This window comes from Etheostoma spectabile, chromosome 8 (assembly GCF_008692095.1).
Source record: "Etheostoma spectabile isolate EspeVRDwgs_2016 chromosome 8, UIUC_Espe_1.0, whole genome shotgun sequence".
NCBI lineage: Eukaryota > Metazoa > Chordata > Actinopteri > Perciformes > Percidae > Etheostoma > Etheostoma spectabile.
Window position 1 is genome coordinate 7,471,565 of NC_045740.1, and position 25,972 is coordinate 7,497,536.

The following is a 25,972-nucleotide window of genomic DNA, read 5'->3' on the forward strand; positions in this document are numbered from 1 at the left end:
AAGTGTAAATTATTAATTAAAGATTATTATGTAAATCCAAACGGTTTTTACCAAGCCAAATGTGAGGCATCTGGGTGTAAAGTGGGAGGGAATGTGCTGGAATATGCTTACACTGACTGAATTGTTCTGAAATTTACAATTGGCTGACCCATCCAACTTCATTACAGCTGTCAACAGAGATAAGCACTTCTTTCATGTCCGCTCAAATGTACATGTTTTTCCACCGCGAACACACGTAAATCCAATTATGTCCTAATTGAGTGTTGCAAGGCTCATTGATTGTGACAGAGGCAGTGCAGCAGACTGAGCCGGGGAAAAATATCCCCAGTAATTAGCCCCCCTGCACCCAGGAGGCCTTCAGGATTTAATACTGAGGCAATATTTCTCAATATTACTCAATTAGAATTGACTTCACCAACAATGAAATGTTGGAATTTTAAAGCATAAACAGTTTCATTTGTTTTATTCATCCGAGGCATCTTAAATCAGAACTAGACTAGATTGAAACACTGTTACCGTCTCCAAAGTATAATTCAAATGATTATAAAAATGAATTTGTTCTCTCTATAAGGACATCTGTGATGGCAGATTGTTAACTAAATTGCATGTTTTTCAAAAGAAAAACCAGAGTCAGCTAGTTAATAATTATGATGTGTGCTTCTCCTCATGGTATGATTATTTTGCTTCCTCAAGAGTTTTTGAGTCTGTAGAATGAATTATTGGTAAACAGTATTGAGGGGAAGATTTACTTACTTGTTTTTATGGGAAGTTCATAAGAAGGTCATTTTTTGCCTGGTTTGTAGAGGAACAAGTCCAGACTCTTTAGGATGTATAAAAAGCATGCACTTGAGATTTCCACTTCAGTGTTGGTGGTAGGAAGCTAGACAGGAGAAGAATAACAAACAGGTCTTCACTTCAAACTAATGGACACACATTGACCAGCTGTGAGTCCTGAAGGTAAATTCCTAAATTACAAATGATGTTGTTCATATGAACATAAACAGAATCTAATTTCTGAGTTCAATAAAGACAATCTCTGTTCTTGCAATACTGTCACTAATGAGGCAGTAAAGGAGAGTCTTGTGGTTCAATCCATTTGTGAAAGGCATCTCTGTGCACACAATCCTGATACAATGATGCCAAAACCAAAAGAAGCTTACTTTAGTGGTGACATTTTATAACAAAACTACCTCTAGGTATATGTGGGGCTGGATTTGAGTGGATAATATTTGATGCTTGTTTTGATAAACTCCAGAAAAATGACATATGAATGTCTCTGGTGCTTCTATCAAGGATAGAGCCTAACCCATCTCTCTAGCCTAACCCATCTCGCTTACGAGTCGCTGAGCACTCTCCTCCACAAAAAATGAGTTAATTATGTTATTCACAAAGGGTCTGACTTCATGAAAGAACAGAGTGAACACTCGCTGCCCTCAGTGCATCACAGAAAGTTGCAGTGGCGCCACAATGTGACTGTTGATAGAATAAACCTCTTGATCTGAACGTCTCACAAGCAGAGCCTCTGTGTTCAGATGAACATCATGGTTCTTGTTCTCACGGAAATAAGATAAACACAACAAAACATGATTCATTAATCTTAAAATAACAAATGTGCATCAAGAACTGGTCTGAAGGAAATCTCCATCACCAGGATGCAGAGTGCGTACCAGAAATGAATGTCCTTGCTAATTGAACTTCACAGTCACCACGTCAGCCTCCTTCCCCTCCACTGAGATGGGACTCCTCTACATTGTGACAAAACTTCTGTAAAATGGAAATGTGTGTCAGGAAATACAGCAACTGTTTGTAATGTTGATGCAACTATAGCAACACAATCCCCTCTTTGGCCTGAAATGTCAACAGAGCAAAATTTGATTTATTTAATTTTATCAAGAATGCCTCACACATGAAAAGACATAAAATACAATTGAGGATTAAAACACAATGAAGTCCAGGACTTATTTCCATTGTGGTCCTGAAAAAAGGTTGTTACAAAGGTCACTGAGTGAACATACCATTACAGTAAGACACAGCTAAAACACAAACTTATTCTTTTAGTTCAAAAGCCTAAAATATTCATTGCATCCCCCTCCAAAAGGCTTCTTTATGGTTTGCTTGTGATTTCATTAATCAATATATTGCAAAATGCCAGCACTCTCAGTCTTGACTTGACGTTGACCACATTAGTTACCTCTGCATGTTTCACAACAACTTTTCCTCAGTTTGCATGCAGCGGCAAGTTTATGATGTTTTCACCACAACAAGAGGTAGAGACCCGGGTCAAAGTCCCAATCACACAATGCATGTGAGGTGTCCAGAGGAAAGAAAGGCTGCTCTTGAGATAGTTACGTTGTTAATGTAATTATTAAACTCCCCTGAGGTAGGTGTATGGTGTATGGTCTTCACAGCAGTATGGACTAAGTGGAAAGTGATTAAAACTCAAATCATTTGAAGTTCTCCAAACCAAGAGAAGTTACCCGAGGTAAGATTGTTATTTCAAACTGTAGTGCATGTTGTAAACTATAGGCTGGAGTGTGGAAATGTTTGGGGGAAATTAATGTCTTTAATATGGCCAGGTAGTGTACAAAATGCAGCCTATTTAAAGTGGTTTTGGCGCTTAATAAAACTAGCTTCTGGTGCCAGCAGTCCTGCTTTGGCATTAATCCACCTTCCACGCCCACCTGGCGCTGCATGCACCTGCAGGCGGTCGTTAAGTAGCCTAGCATCTCAACCGATTAGCCTGGGATATTAAATAAACTCAAAATAAAACAGCCGGTCAATGTGTTGGTCGAATATATGCGTTTCAGTTCTCGTGTATGTCGCAGGAGGCTTACGAGTGAAACAGAGGCACAGGTGACTAAAGTTACCTGCCGTGGCTCTCGGACGGAAAGTCTCTTTGTTGTCTGCAGATCAAACTCAACTTCAAAGGCATGAAATATGTCCGTCATGTCTGTGTGAAACAAAATCCCAGGGACCCGGCTCAGCTGCCCCCCCCCAACAGAAAACAGAGCAGCATATGCAGGGAAGCAGGACAACAATATCTGTCTTCTTCTTTGCTGTAATGTTATTTAGCAAAATAAAACAGGGGTGAGCTAAGAACTTTTAAAGGTAGAGTCAGCATTTTTTTAAATCCGTGCATTTATTTTTTGTATTGTATTAACGTCCTTTTAAAGCTCTGGAAGTGTTTGTTAACTGAGTCTTTTTCACATTAAATTAGTTTGTCGATGCTTGACTTGTCACCATTGATGATGTTGCTGTTAAGATTGCTAAAAATGGATTAGTAATCAGTAATTTAATTATGTTTGATTTTACAAGGCGCATGCTTAATTTATTTCCAACTAAATGGCTTTTGAGCCAACTTACTAAACCTGATGCAAAGTGAACTGTCTGGCTCAATCAAACTGTGCCTCTCTGTGATGTAATTATAACTGTTCAAAGCATTCTTTGTTCAGTGACCCCTTTATTTGCTGGGCTGCTGTTTCTTCAGGAGCGCATTTGATTTGGTGGATTTACAATGCTTGAGAAACCCTGTTTTCTCAGGAGTGTTGGTGGGAAGTTTTGTTGCTTTTTGAAGTTGTGTGACTGTAATCCCGGCATAATGAGTGTATGGTGACATTGACGCAGTGTTGCAAAACTGACTTAGTCTCAGCCCGCAACTGAATGCAGGAGTAGATCTCTGCAGATATATTGCACAAGATATGTACAACCTTTTGTGTATACAGACTTGCACGTAAACAGAGAAATGTGAATGCATTTACTAATACTGTATTCATCTTGTTGAAAGAAAATAATTTGAACTAGGGTGTTGCCATGACCCTTGACCTCAGACTGTGTTTATAGCACTCACATGCTTGTGCTTTACTTACATTGGAAACACTTTGTGATCATTTTGCCTCTCTTTATACTGTTGCTGCTGTCATTCATTCTCTTTATAGGAAACACTTGCTGCCCAAATCGGCAGAGATGTAACAGAAAATAACCCTGGAAAAAAGACAAGTATTTTGTTTGTGAACCCCCTGTGCTGCTAGGATTTAATATGTAACAGAGATTTGTCATGATTCAGGAGTCAGGCCACTATTGAGGATGCCAAGATCCAACCTGGTGGCATGAGATGAGCCAGGTCACATTGTCATGAAATATAAGACATGTAAACAAACTGATAAAACGTTCTTTAGTTTTGCAACAAGATTTTATTGAGTAATCAATCAATCTGTAAAAAAATTTAAATTACTCAATCAAATGCTATTTCTCAAAATCCAAAGTAGGGCAAAGCATGAAAAAGCCGCAAATCCTTACATTTGAGAAGCTGGATCATAGAACATTTGGCCATTTTGCTTTGTAAATGACTTAATAATGAATAAATGATTAAAAGGAAATGTCAGTGATGCACTTTCTGTTGCTTACCTAATCACACCTGATCACTCACTGGCACAAATGTTGGTTGACTGGAAAGTAGGCGAAACTCAACTTTGCTTTAACATTCAGTAGTGCAATACATATTGCTATCTTTTTTTTTTAAATGAGAAAGTGATGATTTAAAAAAAATGTACTGTAGTAAGTTGGTTGATATTCTGAAGTATACTCTACTTTGTAAGTCCAGACAAAGGAGAGCTGTCCATGTTTATTGTTGGATATTAGATGTGCCGAAAGACACTTGGTTTGTAAAAAAAAGCCTTGATGAAATTCTTTCCTCAGGGCAGTGTGACTGTACCTATTGTTAAAACCATTTCATTCACATGTCATCTACCCATATCATGTTGAAAACTTGATTTACAGCTCTATTATTGTGATTTTTATCAGTTGTTTATAGGATGATTTGTTACTATTTGGAAATCACCTATTGTCACGTTTCCAATAAACCACGTTAATCTAACAACATATTAAAATAACTTGATACCAGTAGAGATGTAGGTATCCACATGAATATGCCTTTGTTAGACATCTTTATCTTAATTTATCTGATGAAGACACAGTACTGGGTTGAATAAACCCTTCCTTGATCCTATCAAGCTGAAGGTGCAGAGTTATGAAGTGAGGGGAGGTGTACTCTGACTGGCTGACCTGAAAACATCCAATCTTTCCATCCGGCTTTATTTGGTTCCATTTGGTAATGGAATCTCAAATGGAAGTGATCCGTGACTGAGGGAAACAACATAAGAATTCCCGTGATATCAATGTGAAAATCGGCTCTGATAGGAAAGGCTCATCGCTCCCAGCTACCCACACAGTCCTATCTGGAGTTTTATAACTCCACACATCTGACCCCTTCAACCATCAGCCACAGGTCCTATAACATAACCCCAAAAGTAGATGTAATCCCAGTAAGCTGCAGGTGGCCTTCCAGATTGGCTGCCCAGATCTCCACATTTTCCCTCCTTTCACACACTGCACCCCTCTCACTCTCTCCCCAGGATCCCAGTGTGGTGGTAGCCCTCAGCTGAAATAGGGCCTTTAGCAAGGTGGAGGCAGCACGCTGCAGCCAGGACTTGTCACATTACTCTCAGCTCCACTGTGGGACGCGGGCACCTGAATACAGGCTGTGAGAGAGAGAGTAACAAGAGTGAGAGTAAAACTAGACCAAACACAGGAAAGCAAGGACGCAGAAACAGAATCCAACTTTGGGAACTTGGGAAACACTTTTATCTCTTGAGTCAAGGGGATCCCAGCTGTGTGTTGCCAGAGATTGTCGTTAATAGTACTCCAGCCTCTTTTGTAAGACTTTGGACCTGTTTAAAAAAGAGACAGCACGATGGATAAGGCTGTACTGGACTATGAGTACCCAGACCTGGATCCTTTGCCATCCAAAATTGAAGCAGAGTAAGTACATTTTTATTGTCTTTCTAAATGTGAAGGTTAATACTCTAAGACCTATAAGTCTGCATGATTTTATTGTTTGTCTAAAAAATTAATGGCCATTAAAAAAATTCAGTCTGTCCATTATTTAACAGTTATTAGTAATTCTTCAAACTTAACAACTTTGCAGTGAGATGCAGCTCATTGAGATATTAGGTGACATTTGGCACACTACAGTGTCAGTGTGTTTTGCCTTGTTTCTGTTCAGTACACTTGTCATGTTACAGTGGAGGCCGTCTCATGTGTAGGTTTTTTTCCAAGGAAAAGTATGATAGTATGAACAAAACATAAGTCCGTTTTACCCAAAATAACTAATTATTTCAAGCAACAAAAAGTAAAGCTGTAACACATAGTACCACGCAAGTTGGACATAAGACCCAAAGCTGATAAGGACAGTCTTATCATTCTTTGCTCCTGGCCGATCTCACAATGCAATAGGGAACATGCAGTATTTCCAGTTCTTTTTGGGAAGTTTCTTACACTTAAATTGCATTTCCATCTGTGCATTGGCAAATATTGATTGATGAAGAGTGATTAACAGAAAGAATATTGATATTTAACATTGGCTCCATATGAACGCTATGACAGAAATACTATTGAACAAGTGTCATTTATCACCAGCCACCGCGTTGAGCTAATTAAACTGTCTGGCAGTAAATATGTTGAGTTGTGGTCTGAAAAACTTTTGTGTTGTCACAACTGTAGATCATTATATTTTATTTCATATTTTTACTTTAGCTAGCTGATTTGTAAACACTAAAATGTCCTTCTGCACCTCCTCTGCTCTGATTCTGGAAATGTGACTTTTAACATTGCCTTACATTTAGAAATGTTCTGCTCTCTGATTGTAAAGTTACAAATCCACACATTGATTGGACAGGTAAGAGACTGTTGTGAAAAATGTCAAAACATCCATTTTGGAAGCTGTCATCTCTATGCTCACAGACTACACAGTATGTGTAGTATTTTTCCAAAGTAATAACCTAGAATAGCCTTCTCTGAATATCAGAGTAGTAATAACTACCCACATGACCAGGCATTCCTGCTATTCCAGTGTGCAGGAACATGAGCATTGGCATTTGTTTTTTTTCCTGTCACGCTGATACCAATCCTTTTAAATGCAAATCTCTGCTGCAGGATTTCAGCCACATAGTTTCCAGCCACAAATGGGCCTGACAGTGACGTCTGAAAGGTTTAGTGAGCTGTGGGTGTGCTCAGTGACTCAAATCCTTGTGTCTTAAGTTTGATTGTTTTGCTTATGTGTGAATGTTTTGTTCCCTTTTTTTTAGAATAATCACTCCATGTGACCCTACTGCTAATGACAGGCTCTACCACATATGCATCACTGCGATATCTGTAAGTCTGCTTTCCTGTTGGATTAATGTGACGCACCATTATGCTGTCCTGTCATTCGCTATTATTCATTCATTGGGTTTATGATATCACACCTCAGACATAAAGCATGTTTTATGTTGTGCCGCAAAGACATGATGGTTTACTTTCCTTTGATAAAGTTAAGCAAGGTTTGGCTGTCAAAGTCAGTTTGACTGGCTGAAAGTTAGCAGGATATCTCAAAAAGTTGTGAACATTTTGTTTTTATAAAACTTGGTGAACAAAGGCCCTTAGTTCAAGGACCAAATGAAATTTGATCCAGATCCAGGTGTGGATCAGAGGCACACTGAACAATTACGAATAGGGCTGCAACTAAGATTATTTTCATAGACGATTAATCTGTTGAATATTTTCTCGATTAAGTGATTATATATTATAGGGGACTGCCGATGAAAACTAGCCTATGGCTAACTCGGGTACGCTTACAATTGCTTTGAATGTTGATCAGTGTACATTGTCCCCTTTTCAAATAAACAAATAAAATGAAAAAAAGAAGAAGAAAAAAAAAGAAAATTAGTTGTTTGGTCTATAAAATGTCAGAAAATGGTGAAACATGTGGATCATTGTTTCTCAACAGCCCAAGATGACATCCTCAAATGTCTTATTGTTTGTCCACAACTCAAAGATGTTCAGTTTACTGTCACAGAGAAGTGAAAAAAATATTCACAATTAAGAAGCTGGAATCAAAGAATTTTGACTTTTGTCTTAAAAATTACTCAAACTGACTTATCAATTATCAAAATAGTTACCAATTAATTTAATTTAAATTAATTTAAAGCTATAGTGCATAGTTTCTTTTGCCCCCTTGAGGAATTCCAAGTAATGACAAAACTATTGGCGTGTCCACATGTTACAAGTCTTCCATGATCGCGCACAACCCCCACCCCTCCTCCACACAGTTAGTAGCCAAGGAGGACACAGGATTAAAAAACATGATGGAGTCTTCAGAAGGGGTAATTATCTTCACTCGAAAGTCACCGGACGACACAATCTTCTGAACACAGCCATACTGAGAAATACAGAGAGAGTTGTGTGGAGCTGACAGTCTTAATTGGTTTTGTAGCAACTCATTTGGCAATAGCTTGAATGTAATGGACGTTTATTAATATAAAAAATGTACGCGCTAAAGCTTTAATGCACATACTATTGCCCTGTTTTCCCAATGACGTTTCTTGGCATTACTTTGTCTTCTTCTGGTGTGTGATGATGGTGAATAATGATGGTAGTTGGTCCAGACTGTTCCAATTTAGAGCAAGGCCGTCTTCCCATCCTTGTGTTTCCTAAACGTGTCACAGGTCATGACAGGTCATTGAACTCTCACTGGTCAATGGTCCTGACTGATGACAATTCATTCAGACCACATTCATGGGGGGCTCTAATGAGACACCGGGGTTTGGCCTTCTGTGGCACCATCTCATTTTTAGTGTGAAGCAGGGTAAGGTCTGAACCCTGGGGGAACCCACAGCTGCATGCTACCCTGCAGATAAGGCTAACTGATGTATCTTCTCCCCGTAGCTTGTTGTCATGCTGATCCTCGCAATCTTAGCCAGACGCACAAAGGTGGGCAACAGACAAACAGGACTCCCAGGTTTACTCAGGTGAGTCTGTATCCTATCCTCTATCTCTCCCTTCTTGAAGCCAGTAAACACCATGCTTTAATGTGAAATCAGTTATCTACTTGCTTTTATAAGACCATATTAGTAGCTTGTATCCATAATGTATCCCCTTTGATATATTATTTCAGCCAAGTACCCCCTGATCAGTCCAAAAACAGTTTTGGTAAAAAATTTAAACAGCGCTGTGCCATCAGTGTCAAAAACGTTGCAACTGAAAAACACTTAAATGCTACATTTCAAATGTTTATCTGAAGTCATTTGTTGTTATAGTATTATTGTTTTAGGAATTATGCATGACTTTTACAGTCGGTTGAGTTATCATTCAGCATAAGCGATTTACATGTTGTAATAGAACATATACAATAAGGAAACATAGTTGTTGAGAACTGTTTGTTTGTCATTTTATAATTTATGTATGTCATTTCTTAAGTAAACGATGACTGTTGTTTTCCAAAAGCACTAGAACACACCAGCAAGGAAACGTTTTTAAAGCGGTGTCTACTTCTAACTTAATTATAATTGCACAAATGTTGACGGCGCTAATTTAATCTTTTGACTTAGCCCCCAAATCTGCTCCAGTGGAGCTGCTCAATGGCCAACAGAGTAACAGTGGTCATACAGGTTAGCTTCTAGGTGTGAATATGTATAATTGTGGGTTTTTGGAGGTGGCCGCTGATTAGAGCTTTCATGCTCAGTGAACCTTCACTGGATTAATTGAGGTGGAAAACTGTGATGGATCTTAAGCAAGTTTCAAGCCCCGTAGTGACATAAATGGAAGCCAAGGGCAGCCTGAAAGGTCGAAAACTACACAGAAATATCTTTTAAGTCAGTCAGTTACTTTTGTTTGTAGTTTGCGGGCTAAAACTTTTTTTTAAATGTGTCATTTCTGCCAAATACACTAACTGTTTCATCCAAATGTGAGGCTGGTAACATGTGAGCTCTAAATACCTGCTGCTTGATTTCACAGTCCGGTCAACTTCCTGGACCATACGCAGCACAAGGGCCTTGCAGTGGCTGTGTTTGGAGTGCTCTTGTGCAAACTGTGGGGCCTGATCATATCGCCAAACCCCCTCCCCTTCATAACAGACACAGAGAACAAACGTGAGAAGGTCATTTTGGTTCTTCCTGCACTAGCATCAACCTATGCATTTACTTTTTACACTGACTGAAAAAATCTTTGTCTGAGTAGTCACTGCCCCTTTTTTGAACAAGTGGACAAAGGAAAGGTTCGGTCAAAAGAGTAGACAGCATCGAATTTATAGACACAAACATTTTCTTGTGTGTGTGTGTGTGTGTGTGTGTGTGTGTGTGGTGTGTGTGTGTGTGTGTGTGTGTGTGTGTGTTATGTAATTGGATTATTTTGTTTTCATGTGTCTCTGTTTTCAACTAAGCTTTACAAGAAGCTCTCTAAATAAAATTACAAAGAAATGACTGTAAGGAGTCGGTTCCCTGCTACTACACAATCTCCAAACAGTTAAAGGTTCAGCAGAGTAGAGAATATAGTGGCATTACAGCAGACTTAGCTCTTAAACCATGCATAGGAGTAGTTTTTTGTGGTAGAAGCAAAGCAGAATCAATTGCCAAAGTTTTAATCTTGTGTCACTTGTTTCAGTAAATCTCAAATTAGTGTGTATTGCTTTTCATGCTCCAGATCTTCACACACTTTTGTTGTATTTGCAGAGAACTGGGTGATTCTTGGAGTCTTCTACTACCCCGCGCTATACTACCCTCTCCTGGCATGTGGTACTTTACATAATAAAGTTGGCTATGTACTTGGTAGCTTCTTGTCATGGACGCACTTTGTTGTTCTGGTCTGGCAGAAAATTGACTGTCCCAAAACACCTTTGGTAAGCAAAAATGCCATCTTACTGCTTTCATGAGACCTCAATATATTCTTGAGCAATAAAGCGATTTACATTGTCTAAATTGTCACCGAATTAACCTTCACTTTCTTTGTACTGTTTTATCTGTCTGAGTTTTAAGGATTATTTCAAAGACAACTAATTTGTTCTGGTCTGGAAACCCAATAATTACCAAACAAAGCTGGTCTGTTGTATATGTAACAGATGTGATTTGAGAAGATGACTATCAGGCTTTTCAGATGGATTCATGGACATGTGGTTGAAGCTTTCCACCTCACTCGATCCCCAGATTTTGTGCCACATCCACAGTGTTTGGGTTTTCTGTGCCATGAATGTCTATGACTCAAAACAATTAGTTTCACTGTCTGTTGGTCTTAATCAAGAGGCTTTGTCACAGTTAATCAGTTTAGTATGTGTCAGTAAAAGAAAGACATCCAGGCTTTGAATGGTTTCTCTCTTCTTCTTTTAAACAGTAGCGATGACTGTCTTTTTATTTCAACATGAGCTGGCGCACAACAAACACTGCAGGGAGCTTTTGAGCTGATCTGCATGCCTAAGCTTAATTTAAAGACAATAGAATACATTTTACTAAATGTTATATTTAGTATACAATTTCTTTTCATGTCCCCTTTTCTAGATTCTCCCACCGCAACACACAAAGCCATTTTGTTTTAACATGTGTCACTCCAAAACTCCCAAAAACTTGCATGGTAATTAAAAGTCTTTTTTTATTCCTTTTGCAGATACACAAACACTACTCCCTTTTCTCCAGCCTGCCCCAGATAGCTTGCTTAGCATTCCTTAGTTTCCAGTATCCCCTTTTTCTATTCAAGGGCTTGAAGGGCACTGAAAAGAACAATGTTACAGAGGTAAGTTTTTATCTAAGAGCAGTTCCTTTTCCATGCCTGCTACAGGTTTGTTGTACAGGCTTTACTGTACTAATTATTTGGCTTGCTTACATAACAAATTTGATACAAGTGTCTGTATTGATTCGTAGTCCACGTACACGTAAGCCTGAAATATTATTAAATCGCACTAAGGCGCACATTTCTTCTGAATCTGTGCACGTAAGGGACCTTTATAAGCCGCCTCCTAATCAAGGGGCTTATCGTGCTCATACAGTCTAGGCTGAAGGGAAAATGTGAAGTCCAACGGAGCATGCCAGTCTAATTATTTTAAGTAGATTTGACGTAACTGGTTTACATTATATTCTTGATCATATTATGAAAAGGTTGCCTTGTTTTTTTCAATGAGGTGGCACAATGCTCTGTTTATCTGATGCTAATTTCAGTATGGGTGTGATAAAGCTGGGATGAGGCAATTGCCTCGAGTTTGACACCCTTAGTTTCTTACATGACTGCTGTTGATTTTTCTATTAGGATCTCAGCAGCAGCTACTATAAAGACTATGTGAAGAAAATGCTCAAGAAGAAGAAGCCCACCAAAATCAGGTGAGAATTGTAGCCTGCTATCCCTAAGACACCCGATGTGCTGCATTGTTACACGTTAGATAGTGGGAAAAAGAGACTATCAGAGGAAATAGTTTGCTGACCTGTTGCTGCCATTTGTGCAAATAACGTAATTAATCATATCTGCTGGTCGAACAATTGTATTTCCTCATATAGTCAAAGCAAATGGCATGTCATCGTGTCATGCAGAGGTTTTTTGTGAATGAGCACCAGGAAATAAGGATTTTTTTCTTCCATTTGTAGAGAATGTTTGACTCTACCTACATAGAAACATCTTTTTAAATTTGATGTATTCAAGGATGAGGACGAAAAGGGCGCATTGTGGCCAGGTTGGCTCAGTTGGTGGAGCAGGTGCACATATGCATAGAGGTTTATGCCTTGTCGCAGAGGTCCAGGGTTCGAGTCCAAACTGCGGTGATTTCCTGCATTTCCCCCAGTTTCTCACCTAGTTGTCTTGTACATTAAAGGCAGAAGAGCCCAAAAATAAAATCTTTAACAAAAAACTGGCTCAATTATTCACAAATCTTTCCTAATCTTGTGGATTCATTTAATGCATAGTAAATGTGTGCCTCTATTTACCTTTTATCTCAGCACAGAGACGCCAAAGCTCCCTCAAAGAATAATTGATGCTATGAAGTCATACATTTATACACCAGAAGAAGGTAAACATGTTTTCTGTGTGATGTCTAGTCATGCCTTCAAGTGTTATGTCTTGTTACATTTTTATAACTACTTTTCTTTTCCACAGCCTTCCGGTTTCCGCTGAAGTTGGCAATATCTGGTGTTGTGTCATTTATTACCCTGTATCAAGTAAGTGCCAGAGTTTTAGACTTTATAATCTAAAACAAAGGAAGTCAGTAGATTCTAAGTGCTACACACTGTTTTGACCTGATAGTAAGTTATTACCATCAGTGGTTGATCCAAATACAGTGCAGGCCAGTTTAATGTCTACATCTGTAAAAGCTATTGAGTTACCATTCTGGGGGAAAGAGTGTTCCATTATTGAAATTTCATGTTTTTTTAGATGGGTCTTCTACTAATCTCGTCAGTGCTGCCACCGCTCCAGATCGCCCGTTCGGGAGTCGATGAAGACGTCGCCAACCTATTAGCTAGCTTCAAGATTATGCTGTCTCCAGACAAACATGAAGTGGTCAGAATAGTGGTTTATTACATGTGGTGTGTAGAAGGTGAGTGAAACCAGAAAACAGCCATTAGTGATATGAGAGAGATGCAGAATATAGATGTACAGGACATATTTAGTTACATAGGGTTTGGGTCCTAACATTAACATGGACCTCCTCTTATGCTTGTTGCCTATTTACTGTATTTGCCATGCTAACTGTACATGAATCCCCACAGTGAACAATCTGAATGTTGTGTGCTGTTTCTCCTGCAGTGTGCTATATCTCAGCGATGACCCTGTCTGGCTTGGTCAACCTGGCTATGCTCATGCGCTCCATGGTTCTGCATCGGTAGGCCTGAGGAAAGAACAGTGTTATAGCTTTAGATTCCTTACTTTGTCTATTATCATAGGTTTCCATGAGCATGCTTCTCATTCTGGTGCCTTCATTATAATGTAATGGTTCACAGAGGAGTTATTATAACATAGCAGAGTACTAATCATCCAGACAGACATAATAGCATTCACTCTGCGTTAGCTGCCACTAGAATTGAAAATGGCTATCAAGATAAGAAATTAAATACTGTTCCATTACCGTAAATTACATCGTATTAAAATAAATGATTTTCCGTGTTGAGGATTGACTTGCGAATCCCATGCTAAATTACCTCTTTAATTAACAATGTAATTTGTAAATTTATTGATGAATCAATTTATCTTTGGCATAGTGCTGCATTGTCTTCATTGTGTTTTTGCATTTGTAGGTCAAACCTGAAGGGGCTGTACAAAGGAGATATCTATAATGTTTACAACTGCCAGAGAAGTATCAGGGCTTCACGGCCAGCACTAGTCTGCTGGATGGGATACACCAGCTTCACTGCAGCTCACATCTGCATTGGTACAGTTATATGTTCAATACTAACGAAAAAGACTATGGACTATCCTGTTTTCTTTTTTTAAACCATGTTTCCAGTTTAAATGTTTTGGATCTCTTTTGCTTTATCGTTTGAGAAATGCTGCTAAACCTTAGATTTTGTGTATCATATGGTTACTGTAACATACATACTGTACCGCAAAATGTAAAAGGTTATGTTTGCACATAAGATAGTGGTGAAATAGTAATGGGAGATAAAAGAAATATCCTCACATAGGCCAAATAGCCTCAACCAGGTATTCCATCTTAATAAGACTGTCTGTTTACAACTCATTTAATATTGGTTTGTTTGTTTGTTTGTTTGTGTGTTTGTTTGTTTGTATGTATGTATGTATGTATGTATGTATGTGTCACAGCAACATTATTTCAGCTAAAATTAAGCTTTGTCAGGTTTTTAGATGTGGTTCATGAAAGGATACCTCTTAAATTCTGTTTTTGAGGCTTCCAAGATTAAAATGTTATTGCTCACTACTCCCCACACTGTGATATGAGAGTAAAGGGGTTTGAAGCATAGATTTGTTGGATGCTGGACAGGGTTTACGCAATGTGGCCCTGAAGCTCCAATTTCTCCCCGCCATTCAGGCATGATCGTCCAGACCATGGTGTTCTTCATCTGCCTTCTGATCGCTGTCTTCCTCATCATCATACCTGTACTGCACGGACAGAATCTGATTCTCTTTCAGATCCTGGGGAGCATGTGGTGGGTGTCGTCACATCTCAAATTTATCAAAATATTCCTGTTTCGGGTACCTCATGAAAGCATATTGATCAATGTAGAATTAAGGCCGCTTTCTTACTTCCTGAGAACTTGACACCTGGAACAGTTTTCAATCAGCAGCAACAACACGCTCCATGTGTGTTGCACAATAATGGCTTTATATCATATCTTGTTCTGTCAGTTACAAAATGTGTTATGTGCCTTATGTCTTTCTTGCATCACAGATGTTTGAGTGTTGATTTTCTCCTTTCAGGCCCTTCTGGCTGATGATTGTCTTGGCTGTGTTGATTCAAAATGTCACCGGCAGGTTTTGCTTCATCAGAAAAACAGCAGGCACACGAGACCTAGACAACAGGTGAGTCACCACATTTGTTGCTATGTTTCATCGCATTTTATGGTTTTACTGTTAAATAATGATTGCCTATCTGACAGGGGTAATCTGTTCCTGCTGACATACCTAATGTTCCCAGTCAACGTTCTGATCGGGGTGCTTCTGGCAGTGTGGCGCATGATCATCACAGCCCTGTTCAACATTGTCCACATGGGACGCATGGACATCAGTCTTCTTAACCGCAATGTAGAAGCATTTGACCCAGGTGAAATGGATATTCTGCACTTCATACATATGGTGATCAACACAGCCTCAATGTCACTGTCTAGCACACTGACTAGGTCAAAGCATCAAGTCAAGTTCAAGGTCTTCTGTGTTTAAAAAAATCCTAATATAGAGGATACCTTGGACCCTCTGGGTGAATTTTATGTGTTCAAATATAATACAACAAGGCATTCCATAGACTTCATAACTCAATTATACTTTGCATTTTCATACATTTATTTTCTTCTTAGTCTTAGACACACAATGTTAACATATTCATTGGTATTAACATCATGCTTTTACCTTTGTAGATGACATTGTGTTTTTTTCATTCTCAGTGTCGAGGCTTAAAGAGAAGCAATTTCCTATGAGCAAATGCGCTTTTACTGATCCCACATAGAGGCCAGAAATGTGCAGCCTATCCACTTTACCCTGCTAGCAGCTCAGTGCAGCTCATATGATATCTGTATTCTGTGCAGAGCAAGGAACGGTAATTGCACACCGATCTCTGAAATGGCTGCAGATTTAAGACATCTGTTGTCAGGAAAAGCAGGTGGTTAGAAAGAAAAAAGAAAAAAAGAAGTGTGATTGTATGGCCCATTATGTGTGATTGCCTCAAAGCCAACACGGGGTGCACTCCTATGTGTTTATTGCTTTTGCCCCCCCCCCGTCTGTCTGCAGCCTACCGCTGCTATGCTCATTATCTGAAGATTGAGGTTAGCCAGTCGCACCCTGTGATGAAGGCCTTCTGCGGGATGCTGCTGCAGTCCATGGACCAAGAGGAGAGCAATGCTGCACAGAGGTCACGGGATGCTGAAGAGGGTCTGTAGCACAAAACTCACATCAAAGTCTACACACTTTTCCTAAGTGCTAATGATTCAGCTCACATTGTGGTATTTCATGTAATCATACATGTTTATATGTTGTTTTTATTGTCAGCAAATTACATTTCCTTAAACCTGTCTGTGGCATTTAATCCCAATCACTTTTAATAATGCAGTTGTTGGGAACTACTTTTAATTGCTTTTTGCGATAGAAAATAGTCCCCAACAGTGTGTATTAATAAACGTTTTCTGCTTCACTGAGTATTTACAGCAGCGGGATGGCGTATGTGTGTGTGAATGAACTGGTCAGAAGGATCATCTCATTGTTGGTTTTGGTCTTCTCATGACAACAAGAAAAATATAGAATATCGCCATCCTTATCCTTGAAAAATAAAAGGAAAATTCATTTCTACATTAAATGTCAGTGTGGCATCTTTAATTTCTCCAGAGAGGTTTACAATTCAGTAGCAGGTAACCGTTTCAAGTAATCAGATCATAATACTGTGTTGCGCGTGCAGAAGAAATGAAAGCTTAGCAGTTCTGATTTAATATGTCAAGAGCAAATTGAGTCTCACTGTGGAATAATTTACAGTCATGCTGCTGGTCTCAATCAAATCTGTCATAAACTAATCAGCTGTCCTTTATGGTGTGCCCACACTCGCCTGGACCCTCAGCCTCTGTCACCAAGAGACAATGTAGTCCTATAGGTTGTTTGACTTATTATTCGACCACTGTATCATTTATGTAATAAACAAAATATGAACAGCTAGGCTATTTTAAGGCTGATTGCTGATCTGCATTGAGGGTATTGACTCAAACAGGAGGTGACAGTTGCCTTCACATGCGGTGACAAGAGGACATACATTATAGTATCAAATTATCAGTAAAAAAAATGCATCATTTGCCATTGGTTGTTATGGAATTCAACTCGGCCTGGTATCTGGTCACAGCTGAGTCCAATTACACATGTGCTGTGGAGATGTTGCTTGTTTGCATCTAGAGAACAATGCATTATCAGAAATAATCTATTGTTTTACAAAGATTAGTTCTCGAGAAGCTGATTACACAGATGAGCTATGCTAATTGCCTGCTTCATATTCATGTAGCCCAAAGGGCTTTTGCTTTCAGTGTGTTAATGGCATGGCCAATATGCTCCCACCATGCTTAGAGGATTAGAATATGATTGCTTTCTATTATTACTTTTTTTCTGTAGTGTATAGCTGGTCCTGGGTGGCCTTCAAGTATTTTTGTCATTCCAGTTAAGATTTTTTTTTTAATTGTAACAATAGGACTTATATATGACATACCGTCAGTGTTATCAGAAATACTTTATCATGATGTCTGAATGTCCTCAGGGATCCAGCTGGTCGATCAGGAGAAGAAACAGCGCAGAGTGTCCAGTGCAAAGAGGGCCCGGAGACACTGGCAGCTCCTCTACACCCTGGTCAACAACCCTTCCTTGGTGGGCACCAGGAAGCACTTCCAGCGTCAGACCACAGAGAGCTTTCTGAATGGAAGCCTCAACCGCAGCGCCAAGGAGGGGAGCAAAAAGGAAGCTGCAACCAAGGAGGCGGAGGCTGCTGCCGGCAACTGAATCTGAAAGTGACCGTGATTAAGGACTGGTACAAAGTCTCTTCTGGTTTGGGGCGAATTCTACAGTCATATTATTTGTCCACACCTACTGAAATAAGTGCACTTAAATAGTTCAGCGCCACATGTCAAGATATTCACTGAGCCTTTCCTGTCTGGAGATTGTGCGTCCACTTTTACATGTGAGGGCCACAGTCTCCGGCTGATGGGAAAGCTTGTGTGGCACTGATCTCCCATCTGAACACACTTGTGTGTCATTTTCAACATGTTGATGTGCTTATTTGGGGATAGCAATTGTTTGCTTTATGTTTCAACCTGTAGGGTAATCAAATTTGTTTGCTGATATTTTGTTATTATCATATCTGCACATAATGCAGATTTGTGCATTCCACTGAAGCATCCCTTTTTAAAGAGTGTATCAATATGTAGCACATTTCACTATTTATTAATTTACAGAATGAGCTCAGACAGGGTAATACATATTTTTTTCAACTGTACACATTTTGTGTAATTAACAATAACCTGTGGAATATGAACTACCAGACAAATGTTTTCTGTTTTATTTGTAGATCTTTAAGTCACAAACCACTTGCTGCTGCCAGCGTTTTCTTATTCTCTTTTCTGATTTCTGATATTCACCAACATTACATTATTTGTGTCTGCATTGACATATAAAATGCCCACAGTTAAGTGAAAATAAGAACACCTTCGAATTTTACTTCTGATTACTGTGAAAATAAAACAGAAAATAAACTTGTCTCTCTGTTCTCCAATTATTTGGGCTATATTATGGGATATTTCTAGATTAGGTTTATTTGAAAACATGGTGTCATGCTGTTATGTTGAGCGACAGCCTGTGCAAAATGAACTGTAGCTACAGGGCCAAAATAAAGACAAAGGGAGGCTTTGTGTTGATCATCGCTTTAAAACGCAGCAGTTTTTTTCTTTCCCTTCTGCATGAACAAATTCCAAAAACCCAGAGCCAGTCTGTTTTTAAATATTTTGTTATGAAGACAGCGAACCATCTCCCATAATAAAAAGGCAAATAAAGAACACGCATAAGAAAATGAATCGGGCATGAATCTGAATCGTTTCTTAACGTAAACTGGTTGTATCAAATTGTATTTATGATTTTTATTATTTCTTTAAATACATATAGAAAATAACGTTCTATTTTCCCCGAAACCTCTCAATCCGCAAGATCAAAGACAAATCAAGAAAATAGTCTGTATACTTTCATGTTTTATTAATTCCACTTACATAAAATGATATCAAAAAATATTTAAAGGTTACGGGTTTTGTTTTTCATTTCGTTTTACAACAATTCACAAAAAGTCACTATATGCATCCAACTACAAGACAGTGAAGCCGCCAGACACAGTGCGCCCTTGGAGTATCATAGAAACTTTCTGTCGTAAAAAAAGAATAATTTCAGTTCACATGGCTTTACATCACAGGTTGACAGTAACATCTAAAGTCCTCTAGACTATACTAATAAAAACCACACAAGGAAATACGCGTAACATGCCATGGACACGTTCATTGTAAAAAGCGAGAGTATGCTATAGCAAGCACCCGTTGATTAAGAGGTTAAAGTCGCACATTTTTAAAGCCTTACAATACGTCAAACAACATTTTGTTGGTAAATAACCTGGGATTTCTCGTCAAGCACAACACAGTTGAAAGTGAAATGTCCCTTTTTGGACTCACGGGACCGCGGGCAGGTCAGCACCGAAAGCAAATATCTGCATCTTGTAGCCTGTCATTTAATCAAATATCATCAACCAAATCTGCGACTGCACGATTCAAATTGAGTGCCGACACCTGAGGAGATGGTAATTGGCCACTGTGCAATTTTTCTCATCCATACACAGACTACACAGTTATGAAAGAGAAATTGGTCCCTGATGTCAATTTGTTTTAAATGACTTTAAAACATATGGCACTTTTTGTTTGCTTTTTTGTTTTCTCCAAAACGGTGATTATCTTTTTAATATAGTTTTTTTTTTGCCTTCAATTACGCAAAACTCCGGCGAGCTCGGCGCATCGCCGTTTGCACAATTTGTCCCCATATCTGTGTCTGTCCTGCAGAAAGGGAACATTTTGCTGCTTTCCTGACAGTTTTGAGGTCTTATAAAACTGTAGAAAACTGTGCTTGCATTGTATACTTATGTTGCTTATTTTAACCTTACAGTAGACTACAAATGTCACATGAATCAATTCACAATCTCTAGTGATTGACGGAGTAGCCTACTTTTTGAGGTAAAAAATTAAAATATCCACCTTTGTTTTTATGAGAAGCCAACCTTGTTCACGTGAAGTAATGGTGGGTGACATTTACCTGCTTGAATGTAGGCTACTTAAAAGTAAAAAAAAAAATGTACAGTATACTCGCAGACGTCAGTGGAGCTCAGCGGCTTGGCTGCTTGTAGTTGCCGTTGATCTCCTCCGAGATGTTGACTGCCTCTGCTCCCAGCGGCAATCTGTCACTGTACTCCGAGCCCATTTCAAACTCCTCCTGGTTGGTTTTGGATGAGGATTCGGGGATGGACTCTGTCACCACGCTCCCCTCAGCCTCCCCATCTCTTTCCTCTCCCTCGGCATCTCCCTCCCCCTCGCCTAACTCGCTGGGATCGAAGGTTTTCTCTGACTCCACAAAAGACGCCCTGCGATCAAAGTCTCCAGTCATTTGTTTCTCCATCTGATCCGGATTCTGAGCCTTCATGATCAGCTTGTATGTCTTCCCTTGGTACTTGTATAACAAATGGCAGCAGGTGGCCCCCAGTAAGGGAACAGTGGCCAGACCCAGTAGGAAAATGCTGACAACCACGATGATAAGCAGGGAGGGGATTTTCTTCCTAGTTGTGAAGACTACTTGGACTTGGCAGTCCTGCCCCCCATTGGTGAGACAAAGTGTGTAATTGGTGCCAGGCTGTAAACCATGGAAGCGGTAGGCATTAACCCCCTCCTCTATATTGGACCACTGAACCACGGAGTGTCCATTACCTGTATTCACACAGAGGTAGAGCATGTCCAGGGTGGCCTTACTGGATGAGGACTGGTACAGACCAATGGCCTCTTTATTCACTGTTTCCTGGTTTTCAGTGTGACTGAGATGAAGGTTAGATTTACTGCTGGGAAGCTGCAATGGATTCAGCTGCACTTTGGCCTCCGTCTCTGATACTTCCAATGCAATAACACCAAAATCAAAAGTGTACTGCTTCAGGTCATCCAAGCTCAGATTGAAGGCGTGGTTGGAGATGTGTTCAGTGCTTTCTCTCACGCCACACTTGCTCGCAAAGGTGGGGTACTTTGAAACGCTGCCGTCCTGCTCCGTGACAACACTTTTGGCTGATGAACCTTCAGGACTGCCCTTTGTCTTTTCATCAGGCTTGTCCCAGTTGATCACATTGTTTTTGTAAATCTTGGGCTCTGCAGGTTTTTTAACGGATGAATGGATCTTGGTCACCGTATCAGGCTTTGAGTTGCTGCCATGTTTTTGGGTGGCTGCCATTGCCACTTTAACATTGCTCTCTGCCTTACCTAAATCATTCACCGCGGAGCAGCTGTAATTTCCATCTTCCCTTTTACTCAATTGAGGGATGATGAGAGTGCCGTTTCTAAAGACGAGGAATCGATTGTTGGTTGTTTTATCATTAACTGGCACATCATTTATCTCTCCAGTGGAGGGCAAAGGGAACAGATAATTCTGATTTCCTGCAGTCACCTCCCAAATGACTTGTGGTGTGGGGCTCCCTTTTGTCTCACAATTTAAGATGACCATCAAACCCTCGTAGAGCTCTGTGTTTTCAATGTTGGGCTGATAGGTAATTGTGACAGTAGGGGCCTTACAGTCCAGTTTGGGAATTGCTGTGACCATTGTGCCGTTCAGGTGTTCAGGGGCATCACATAAAATGGAATTTGGCTCGGGGACAGAAATCTTGGTTGTCGTGATCCAATCCCTCAGCCACTCCAGGCTGCAGGAGCATGTGAAGGGGTTGTTAAAAATCTGAAGGTGGGACATGGAGGAGAGGGCACTGAAGGTACCCTGCACAATGGTGGTAAACTTGTTGTTGTTGATGCGCAGAGACCTCAGGTCTTTCAGGGTGGAAAACGCGTCCTTTGGAAGGTTCACCATCTCATTGTTGTTTATTTTCAGGAGCTGCAGGGCTGTGAGGTTGTGCAGATCCTCCCAGGGAAAGTTCACAATTTTGTTGTAACTGATGTCCAAGTTGCGGAGATGGATCAGGGGGGCCAAGGTGTCTGCTTCTACAGTAATTATCTCATTGTGGGCCAGCCAGAGAGAGGTGACCTGTGTGATATTGACGAAGCTTTTACTTTTCAGAAATTTGATCTTATTGGCAGAAAGGCTCACGGTGGTAACATTGGAGGGGAGACCCACAGGTACTACCAGCAGGTCTTTGTAAGCACAATCAGCAAACTGGTGGGCAAATTTGTCCTGGCAGCTGCAGAGCTCTGGACAGCACTGCACAATGCCAACCACAGTAGTCCACAAGGCAAGGAGCTGCAGGAGCTGTCTCGCCATTTTCTGCACCTGCAAGCATCAATTACCAGACATCAGCCCAAGGTCTAATTTTTTTCAGACAATCATGAAACATCCATTATGTCCCTAACATTAGCAGAAATGCACTGTGGAAGCTTTTACATCTTATTTCCATGTAGACATGTTTTACTAAGTAGGCTATATTTTCAAGGGGAATCAAATCTGTAATGCAAAATTGCATGACAAACTCATAAAAACAACAAAATAAACATTCCAGACAAATACTGCTGCTGTCATGCAATCGGGTTTAACGAATCTGCAAATTTTCCTTTTGTTTCGTTTGGCACTTTGACCATACTGCATGCACTACAGAAAAACCACGTAGATTTTTTTGAAGGAGTTTTAGACCGTACACATGAATAAAAGCAAATATACACATAAACTATTCTGTGTGTCATATTGTCAGCAATTTCAGGGTTAGGTGTCTCCGGCTCTGAGCGCATTTCCCCAATCTGATGCGGAATAACTGGCGCACTAAGGTGATCAGACCTTTGATTTTGCAGTTAATTAAAAACATTATACTTTTAGCAAGAGTTAAATTGCAATATTGCCCTTATCAGTAGTCATAGAGACTATAGCGTTTTGCATTGAAGAATAGATGCCCTATAATCGGAGTTGCCTACAGGGCGATGTTTTTTTCACCTTATCTTAGATCTGGATGCTTCTTTTTTCATCGTTTGCGTCTAAGTGCCCCATTAACTACTGAATCGTCTTACCTGACCAATGTTAACTTTAATTCCTGTGTCTTATTAATCACTTCCTGAAGTTTCCAATCCTCTGAAACAAGTTTAATGGTCAAAAAAACTCGAGCCCTCTTAGGTTGCGGATCCTTTCACATGACTTTTGCAGACATCGACATCGTTGATGAAGAGCGGTGGTAGGACCATTTTTCCCGGTGAGTCGCTGTTGCGGTCCGAAGGCGCTTTTTTCCTCCAGCGAGTGTAGGATCCACTGCGCGTTCCCGACGCCGCGAAGCGAGAAAAGGAACTGTGAACGCGCAGCCTCTCCCATCTCTCTCCTCACTATTAAAGATACAGACGCTCCGGGTCCTCCACCGTCACAGAAAATTCATAATTTAGTACCCGATGTTTAATTTATTACCCCGACCCAAGCCTAATCTTTGACCTCATTCGGTTTGGCTGCAGCCTATTGTCTTTAATTAAAGGACTTAGACAAGAGTTTCCAAACGCACTTACATTTTAAATAAAGTTGTCCTGCGACTAACAGCCTACAAACACAATTTCCGGGACTGCTGCATTAAGAAATTGTCTTTCTTAATGTGTTTATCAATATAAATAACAAGAACACCACAAAAACAAAACAAAAAGACCAAAGGCTGAATTCGGAGGAGACCAATAAGTGAAAATACCCACAATCTTGAATCACATCAGCTGCAGATAATTTGATGTCATTTCATTACGTTATGTGACGCCTAAATTGATTTGCAAGGTTTTGTGAATGTTTTACAACCGGAAGTTGAATACAAAGCTAATAGAAACCGCTTTAAGGTACATCACAAGTTTGTTATTCTTAATATTTGTAAACGCATATTCATGATCGCATGTGATCCGCTGGTATGTTTTAAATGTATGTGGTGACTTTACGCCTATTTTTTGAATACACATCATTAGTCATAATTGTTCCTTAATGTTTTTCAGTCATATGAATTTGTCTTAGCGGCTGAGGAGACTTGTTTGCTGCTCAAATACTGCCATCGTCTGGTGTTCTGCAGTAGGAACTCCGTCAGTTCAAACAGACTTGGCCATTATGCATAGGCCTAAATAAACCACCTAATTACTAATGGAATATTTCAGGGATTTAAAGACTCCCACCCTGCCTTTAGACATGGTTGTGTTCCTTCATATTCATAGTCTATAGTTCATGTTTAGCTTTCTTAATTTATAGCTTGGAGGACCAATTCTTTTTTATATCAATTAGATCATTATATCTGATGTTGTATAATAACCCTGTGGACAAAGTTTAGGATTTCAGTGTGACTAATTACTGTTCATTGTATGTTACATTGTGATTCATTAATGCCATATTTCTGTCACTCCCTGATATAAAACACACACAACAAGTGTAAACTTGTGCGGCCTTCTACAAAAAACCTCTGAAGTGTCTTCTGGTGTATTCTTGTCACCATCACTATCATTTATGGAAGAAACTTACTGGTTTGACTGCTGAAGCCTCATATAGGAATAGAAATCCTTTGTTGTCATTGTACAGAATACAATGTAATGTGGAAGGTTGATCAGTGCAATAAAAAGACACAAGAAAAACACCACATAAACAAAAACAATTTCAGCAAACAAACATCCACAGCCAACAGGACATGCTCTAAAATAATACAAAATCATCACTCAAAATCAATAAATCACTAAATATCATGTAACTTTGCACTACCATGACAAAATGTATTGCACTAGAATAAATGTCAAGGTTGATGGTCAGTTTTGTTAAACAACAGTGACCTCTGTTGTCAGAAGACTGTTATTACACACACAATCTGCCTCATTCTTGTACTTTTAGTAAATTATAGAGTATATTCATACAAATATTAGAAACGTTTTAGATAACATTAAGTTTCTGCATTATGTTGCACATTGGAACATGTAGTACAGTTTCTTTTTAATCCTTGGTTTGGAGTTCCAGCCATGAACCTTTACTGTTGTTTTGTTGCTTAGGAAAAAAATGTTTGTATTGTTTGTTTTTGTTCCATGATTTCCTTTACTTAGGCAGTCTTTCAATTGACTTTCCTTTTCCTGAGGCACAACAGGAAACCATGGCGCTGTGAACTGTGGTCCAAATCGGCTGGGGATCTAGGGCCTACTAAGGCTCATATCAGAGCACAGCAGAAACCAGGAGGTCACTATATCTCACAGTTTAGACTGCAGTTTGGCGCCATCCAGACTCAGAGCTGCAGTTAAGACAGTTAAAAGATGCACTTTTAAAATAGGCTTCAGCTTGAGCAGAGATGGTCTGTATTTACTTAAACAGGGTGGTTTTAAACAATGACTTAGGTAGACACCACAGACATATCATGAAAAAAATGTTTACCTGAACTGTGAGTAACCTTTCTCAGCCACCAACAGTCTACAGGTCAGGCAACCACAGGAGGCTCTGAGCTATCAGGGCAGATGCCGGTAATCTCCGACTTAAATGACCTGACATGAAGACACATATAAAGTTGGTGAATCATCTCTAGTCATAAGCCCTACACCCATGGGTGGATTACTGAACGCGCCTACCAGCACCAAGTGTCCAAAGACTCCGGGGGCCCTTAAGTTGGAGCCTCTGCATTAGGACGCTGTTATTGACTCTGCATATCTTGTTGCATGGTCAAAGTACCTAGTCATTCATGTCCATTACAGAGCCCCAAAAGTCTTACTGAAAACCTGAAGGAATAGTCTAAACATTCCCTTTGAAGATGCCA

At 39.7% G+C, this 25,972-nt stretch overlaps 2 protein-coding genes and 1 long non-coding RNA gene across 3 annotated transcripts; 1 reads left to right on the forward strand and 2 right to left on the reverse strand.

Moving 5' to 3' along the window:
* Nucleotides 1-1,484: 1,484 nt before the first annotated feature.
* On the reverse strand, nucleotides 1,485-2,986 carry LOC116694058 (uncharacterized). The gene is made up of 3 exons (XR_004333064.1): nucleotides 2,868-2,986; nucleotides 1,668-1,745; nucleotides 1,485-1,553 (listed from the first exon to the last, which is right to left on the reverse strand). It is a non-coding gene; the product is annotated as an uncharacterized LOC116694058 (long non-coding RNA).
* stra6 (signaling receptor and transporter of retinol STRA6) lies at nucleotides 2,273-18,729 on the forward strand. Its single transcript, XM_032523487.1, has 18 exons — nucleotides 2,273-2,482; nucleotides 5,412-5,817; nucleotides 7,143-7,209; nucleotides 8,761-8,843; nucleotides 9,829-9,962; nucleotides 10,542-10,708; nucleotides 11,467-11,592; nucleotides 12,103-12,173; nucleotides 12,783-12,853; nucleotides 12,940-13,001; nucleotides 13,216-13,378; nucleotides 13,588-13,663; nucleotides 14,076-14,209; nucleotides 14,828-14,945; nucleotides 15,217-15,318; nucleotides 15,396-15,559; nucleotides 16,240-16,380; nucleotides 17,738-18,729. Exons 2-18 carry the CDS (start codon nucleotides 5,750-5,752, stop codon nucleotides 17,974-17,976), a joined length of 1,986 nt encoding a protein of 661 aa, XP_032379378.1. The 5' UTR covers nucleotides 2,273-2,482; nucleotides 5,412-5,749; the 3' UTR covers nucleotides 17,977-18,729.
* A 465-nt stretch (nucleotides 18,730-19,194) lies between these two features.
* On the reverse strand, nucleotides 19,195-23,711 carry islr2 (immunoglobulin superfamily containing leucine-rich repeat 2). The gene is made up of 2 exons (XM_032523486.1): nucleotides 23,253-23,711; nucleotides 19,195-22,527 (listed from the first exon to the last, which is right to left on the reverse strand). The coding sequence occupies exon 2, from the start codon at nucleotides 22,516-22,518 to the stop codon at nucleotides 20,383-20,385; it is 2,136 nt and encodes a 711-aa protein (XP_032379377.1). The 5' UTR covers nucleotides 22,519-22,527; nucleotides 23,253-23,711; the 3' UTR covers nucleotides 19,195-20,382.
* Between the last annotated feature and the right edge of the window lie 2,261 nt (nucleotides 23,712-25,972).

Bases quoted from the DNA above. Each gene is read 5' to 3' on its own strand.
- stra6 (XM_032523487.1), top strand. From the start codon at position 5,750: ATGGATAAGGCTGTACTGGACTATGAGTACCCAGACCTGGATCCTTTG. The intron at 13,379-13,587 runs GTGAGTGAAACC...TTTCTCCTGCAG, and splicing joins TTACATGTGGTGTGTAGAAG to TGTGCTATATCTCAGCGATG. The intron at 16,381-17,737 runs GTCTGTAGCACA...GAATGTCCTCAG, and splicing joins GTCACGGGATGCTGAAGAGG to GGATCCAGCTGGTCGATCAG.
- islr2 (XM_032523486.1), bottom strand. From the start codon at position 22,518: ATGGCGAGACAGCTCCTGCAGCTCCTTGCCTTGTGGACTACTGTGGTT.